Raw genomic sequence first — 7,035 nt, 5'->3', positions numbered from 1 at the left:
TAATGTTTTATATATTTTAATATAGAGTATATTGTATCAGTAGAACAGCCTATTGTCTGAAAACAGAGGCTGAACTATCACATATCAGTTTAATCTCTCTTAGAAAAACAAAAACACACAGAAGCAAGTTATTACAATATTAACAGTAATGAACATAACAGCTGTCAGAATAATAATATTCATAGTCTTTGTAATATTTGTGTATATATACACTCACACACATACAGTATATACATATATATGTATATATACTATATATATATATAAAACGTATTTACATATGCATGGTTGTACTCTTGTGCTTTGATATGATATTTTTCAAGTACATCACATCAGCTCCTGTGAGAGGGACGCATTCTGTCCAGGGAGTAATGAACCGTCATTGTGATTAAAACATCATTTTAAAATAACACGAATCCCAACCCCTCCACAACCAAAATGCAAAATGTGCAAAAAGACTGTTCAATAACAAACATCGCAAAATTAGGCAATCATTGTGTATCTCGCAAAAAAGCATTAACTGCAACTGTGACCTGTGTTGGACTGGTTTGAAGTAACGGACGTTCCCACAGGCTGCTCTCTCGTAACTGAACTCAGCAGTCTTCATACTTCACAGGTTCATACTGGGGCTCCATCTTATGTGAAGAGTTAACAAATCACCCATTTCATCTGAACAAACATATTCATACATTTCTGTCCTGAAATTGAAATTTACTTGAATTGAATTCTGTTTTCGTTTTTTTCTTCTACTCAAGTTTAATCCAAATCAGATCCTTTCCAATGAATACAAGATATACACTAGTCTTACTCTTACTACCTGAAATCATGTCTCAGAATGGGGAGCATTATTTCACACACACACACACACACACAGATATACATACGCACTGCCACACTCTCACACACTTGAAGTAAGCATACGGTCTCACATGCATACAATCTCACAGTTACACACACTTACACACACACACACACACACACACACACACACAATGCATGCACACACCCTTATGTACTGTACAGACAGATACAAACATAGTCTCATGCTCTCGAACACTCGATCACACACTCATTGTATTTCACCCTGTACATAAATGAGATAAATATAGCAATAGAAAAACACAAAAGGACAAAGACAAGCATGCTTTTTATGGTGAAACCTGGAGACTTTAAGCAGATACAACCCAGCCGCCATTTTAACCGGGCCGAGAGGAAGGGTCCCTGCCGTCCTGCTGCAGCCTGGCAGGTGCAGCTGGGTTTGACCTGAAGGGGCTTGAGCCCTCCTGAGAGACAGGGCCAGAGCAGCTCAGCGTCTCGGTGGTGTTGGAGTGGATGGTCCACAGCGGATCCGGCGTGTGGGGTCTGTGGGGGCCACACTCGCCCAGCTCTGGGTACACAGCTTCAGTCCAAAGTCCTGACAGCGTTCCTCCTTCAGGGAGTGACTGTAATCACTCAGACAGTGTGTGTAACAGTCCAACAACAGAACAAGACTTTCCCTTGCCTTAGCTGTGGCTGCTGCTAGTTAGTCTATTTGTTTGTTTGTTTATTGTGTTGAAACAGTGTGTAAAAGTCATTCAGATATTCATATGGTGTTCTTGACTGCGCAGTCTCTCTGAGAGTCCCCGCCCCCTTCCTCCGCTCTGATTGGCTCTCAGCAGGTGAAGTCCTCAAAGTTGCCCTGCACCGGCTGATGAGGTAGCATGTTCGCAGGGAACAGGGAAGGGGGGTGCAGATTCTCACAGGGGGTCTGGCCAATGAGAGAGAGACAACACGTGAGGGGACTTTAAAGAGAAGAAAAAAGGAGTGATAAAATAGGTTTGGGAAGAAGGAAAGGATGACAAGAGCAAAGACAGCAAATGGAAAGAAAGAACAGAAACATCTGACACAGACAAGGAAAAAAAAGACTAGGAGAAAGGTAGTCTTTCTAGTGATAGTAAGTTACTCAGGGATAGTTACTCAGGAATAGTAAGTTACTCAGGGATAGTAAGTTACTCAGGGATAGTTACTCAGGAATAGTAAGTTACTCAGGGATAGTAAGTTACTCAGGGATAGTAAGTTACTCAGGGATAGTAAGTTACTCAGGGATAGTTGCTCAGGAATAGTTGCTCAGGAATAGTAAATTACTCAGTGATAGTAAGTTACTCAGGGATAGTTGCTCAGGAATAGCTACTCATTGATAGTTACTCAGTGATAGTAAGTTTCTCAGTGATCGTTAATCAGGGATAGTTACTCAGGGATGGTTCCTCAGGGATAGTAAGTTACTCAGTGATAGTTACTCAGAGGTAGTAAGTCAGGGATAGTAAGTTACTCAGTGATAGTTAATCAGGGATAGTTACTCAGGGATAGTAAGTTACTCAGTGATAGTTACTCAGGGATGGTTCCTCAGGGATAGTAAGTTACTCAGGGATAGTAACTCAGGGATAGTTACCCAGAGATAGTTACTCAGGGATAGTACGTTACTCAGGGATGGTTACTCAGGAATACTAAGTTACTCAGTGATAGTTACTCAGGAATGGTTACTCAGGGACAGATACTCAGGGATAGTAAGTTACTCACTGATAGCTACTCAGGGATAGTTACTCAGGGATAGTAAGTTACTCAGGGATGGTTACTCAGGAATAGTAAGTTACTCAGGGATAGTTACTCAGTGATAGTAAGTTACTCAGTGATAGTAAGTTACTCAGTGATAGTTACTCAAGGATAGTAAGTTACTCAGTGATAGTAAGTTACTCAGTGATAGTTACTCAAGGATAGTAAGTTACTCAGTGATAGTTAATCAGGGATAGTAAGTTACTCAGTGATAGTTACTCAGGGATAGTAAGTTACTCAGTGATAGTCACTCAGGGATAGTAAGTTACTCAGTGATAGTTACTCAGGGATAGTAAGTTACTCAGTGGTAGTTACTCAGGGATAGTAAGTTACTCAGAGGTAGTAACTCAGGGATAGTAAGTTACTCAGTGGTAGTTACTCAGGGATAGTAAGTTACTCAGTGATAGTTACTCAGGGATAGTAAGTTACTCAGTGATAGTTACTCAGGGATAGTAAGTTACTCAGTGATAGTTACTGACGTGACGCTGCACAGGCTCCAGGTTCAGTACAGCACCCTGCTCGTTATTGTTGGTGTTTTTGTGCTTCTTCTGAGAGCAGCGACACAACTGGTACTTAATCACCTGCAGGGACAGATAAAAACACCATCACACACACACACACACTCACACACACACACACACACACACACACACACACACTCACTCACTCACTCACACACCCACACAAACACACACACACACTCACCCACCCACACACACACACACACACACACACTCACACACACACTCTCACACACAAACACACACACACACACACACACACTCACACACAAACACACACACACACACTCACACACACACTCTCACACACAAACACACACACACACACTCACACACACACACACACACACTCACACACACACACACACTCACACACACACTCACTTACACACCCACAGAAACACACAGAACCCCCCCCCACACACACACACACACACACACACTCACACACACACACACTCACACACACACACACACACACACACACACACACTCACCCAGACACACACACACACACACACTCACCCACACACACACACACACACACACACACACACACACACACACACACACACACACACACACTCACCCACACACACACACACTCACCCACACACACACACACGCACACACTCACTCACTCACTCACTCACTCACACACCCACACAAACACATACTCACTCACACACCCACACAAACACACACACACACACACCCACACAAACATACATGCACACATACACATGCAGATACACACACCCACACACATCCACACAAACATACACGCACACATATACATTTGCGCACACACATGTACACACAGGCAGACACACAGGCACACATACACACACACTCACATGTACACACTCACACATACACACATACACTCACACACGCACACGCACGCACAGAAACACATAAAGAAGTAAACAAACACACACACACACACACACAAATACACACACATTACGAGGCTGAACACACTGGAGCTAATGCTAATACATATATATACATATATATATCTTCAAACACACAGTGGAGGACTGCGATAATTATATGATGCAGAGTGAAATTACATTTTTACGTGCTTATGACCTCCCGCTCATCTTCCTTATTAAAAGCAGAAGAGCTGAGAGCTATGTTCAATTTCCGGGGATAAGAAGTCCAATTTACGCTTCATATCACTCTCTGGTACAGTAGATCACAGAGCTGAGCACCATAAGTACATTCATAATATAAAAAACTGGTAATTGTGCACTATCTGTGCAAAGATCCGAGTACTATTGTCATGCTTATGTCTTCTCTGCTCATGCACTTTGTTGTTGGCTGTTCAGTGTGTTTGTTTTGTTGCACATGTAATATGTATTCACTGAAAGATTACCTCACCTTGCGCTGTGGCAAAAAAATAAATTGAAATAAGACAGCAGACAACTCATAAATAACCAGACAGGTGTTATTCAGTGGAAGAACTGTTGTGCTGTTTTCTGCTGGTTAAACTGCACTGTGGACCTTTCATTTAACCAGTGAAGTCTAATGAAATGAAAGGCTTACATTACATTTAATGGTTGCAGCAGAGTGGGTTTTGTTCTCAGGTAAGCCGTGGTAAGATTGTAATGTGTGCTACAGTAATATCCCACAGTAACTCAGGCGATACACGGTACCTCATAAAGGTAATCGAACAGCTCGAGGATGGTGAGGATACTGGCTCCGATGAAGAGTCCCATCTGACCTCCGATGTCACCTGCAGCAGAGAGGAACAGAGAGGAACAGAGAAGAACAGAGAGGAACAGAGAGGCGAGATGAACACAGAACTCACCCTCTTAAAAAGCCCAAATAACCCCCATCCCAGTCTACCCCAACACTATACAGCCTACAGCCTACACACTACAGCCCCTACTCTACACCCTACAGCCCCCACACCACACACCCTACACCCTACAGTCCCCACACCCTACACCACACACCCTACACCCTACAGCCCCCACACCCTACACCACACATCCTACACCCTACAGCCCCTACACCCTACACCACACATCCTACACCCTACAGCCCCCACACCACACACCCTACACCCTACAGCCCCCACACCCTACACCACACATCCTACACCCTACAGCCCCTACACCCTACACCACACATCCTACACCCTACAGCCCCCACACCCTACACCACACACCCTACACCCTACAGCCCCCACACCCTACACCGCACATCCTACACCCTACAGCCCCTACACCCTACACCACACATCCTACACCCTACAGCCCCCACACCCTACACCACACACCCTACACCCTACAGCCCCCACACCCTACACCACACATCCTACACCCTACAGCCCCCACACCACACATCCTACACCCTACAGCCCCCACACCCTACACCACACATCCTACACCCTACAGCCCCCACACCCTACACCACACACCCTAGACCCTACAGCCCCCACACCCTACACCACACACCCTAGACCCTACAGCCCCCACACCCTACACCACACATCCTACACCCTACAGCCCCCACACCCTACACCACACATCCTACACCCTACAGCCCCTACACCCTACACCACACATCCTACACCCTACAGCCCCCACACCCTACACCACACACCCTAGACCCTACAGCCCCCACACCCTACACCACACATCCTACACCCTACACCCTACACCACACATCCTACACCCTACAGCCCCCACACCCTACACCACACACCCTACACCCTACAGCCCCCACACCCTACACCACACATCCTACACCCTACAGCCCCCACACCCTACACCACACATCCTACACCCTACAGCCCCTACACCCTACACCACACATCCTACACCCTACAGCCCCCACACCCTACACCACACACCCTAGACCCTACAGCCCCCACACCCTACACCACACATCCTACACCCTACAGCCCCTACACCCTACACCACACATCCTACACCCTACAGCCCCCACACCCTACACCACACACCCTACACCCTACAGCCCCCACACCCTACACCGCACATCCTACACCCTACAGCCCCTACACCCTACACCACACATCCTACACCCTACAGCCCCCACACCCTACACCACACACCCTACACCCTACAGCCCCCACACCCTACACCACACATCCTACACCCTACAGCCCCCACACCCTACACCACACATCCTACACCCTACAGCCCCTACACCCTACACCACACATCCTACACCCTACAGCCCCCACACCCTAGACCCTACAGCCCCCACACCCTACACCACACATCCTACACCCTACAGCCCCTACACCACACACCCTACACACTACAGCCCCTACGCTACACCCTACAGCCCCTACACCACACACCCTACACACTACAGCCCCTACTCTACACATCCTACACACTACAGCCCCTACACCACACACCCTACAGCCCCCACACCCTACACCACACACCCTAGACCCTACAGCCCCCACACCCTACACCACACATCCTACACCCTACAGCCCCTACACCACACACCCTACACACTACAGCCCCGTACTCTACACCCTACAGCCCCCACACCCCACACCCTACAGCCCCTACACCACACACCCTACAGCCCCTACACCACACACCCTACACCCTATAGCCCCTACACTATACGGCCTACACCCTAAAGCCCCTACACTCTACAACCTATACCCTACAGCCCTACACTATATAGGCTACACGCTACAACCCCTAGACCATATAGCCTACACCCTTCAACCCCTATGCCCTACACACTACAGCCTCTACACCACACACCCTACAGTCTACACCCTATAGCCCCTACTCTACACCCTTCATCCTACAGCCCCTACACCCTATAGCCCTTATGCCCTACACCCTATAGTCTGCACCATATCCCCTACACCCTTCACCCCCTAGACCCTACCCCCTAAAGCTTACACGCTACATCTCCT

General features: G+C 47.1%; 1 protein-coding gene across 4 annotated transcripts in view; it reads right to left on the bottom strand.

The window, feature by feature from the left end:
• Positions 1-7,035, bottom strand: part of LOC133139362 (acid-sensing ion channel 1-like) — a 104,733-nt gene continuing 97,698 nt past the window's right edge. For 3 of the 4 annotated variants that reach the window (XM_061258845.1, XM_061258844.1, XM_061258843.1), the window contains 3 exons: positions 4,772-4,851; positions 3,069-3,170; positions 1-1,747 (listed from right to left, as the gene is read on the bottom strand). In XM_061258845.1, coding sequence (XP_061114829.1) covers positions 1,652-1,747; positions 3,069-3,170; positions 4,772-4,851 — 278 coding nt within the window. In that variant the 3' untranslated portion in view covers positions 1-1,651. Of the gene's footprint in view, positions 1,748-3,064; positions 3,171-4,771; positions 4,852-7,035 lie in introns of all 4 variants that reach the window. The other variant, XM_061258846.1, reaches the window with a different exon arrangement.

Source organism: Conger conger, chromosome 10 (assembly GCF_963514075.1).
Source record: "Conger conger chromosome 10, fConCon1.1, whole genome shotgun sequence".
Taxonomy (NCBI): domain Eukaryota; kingdom Metazoa; phylum Chordata; class Actinopteri; order Anguilliformes; family Congridae; genus Conger; species Conger conger.
This window is presented reverse-complemented; position numbering and strand designations above follow the sequence as displayed.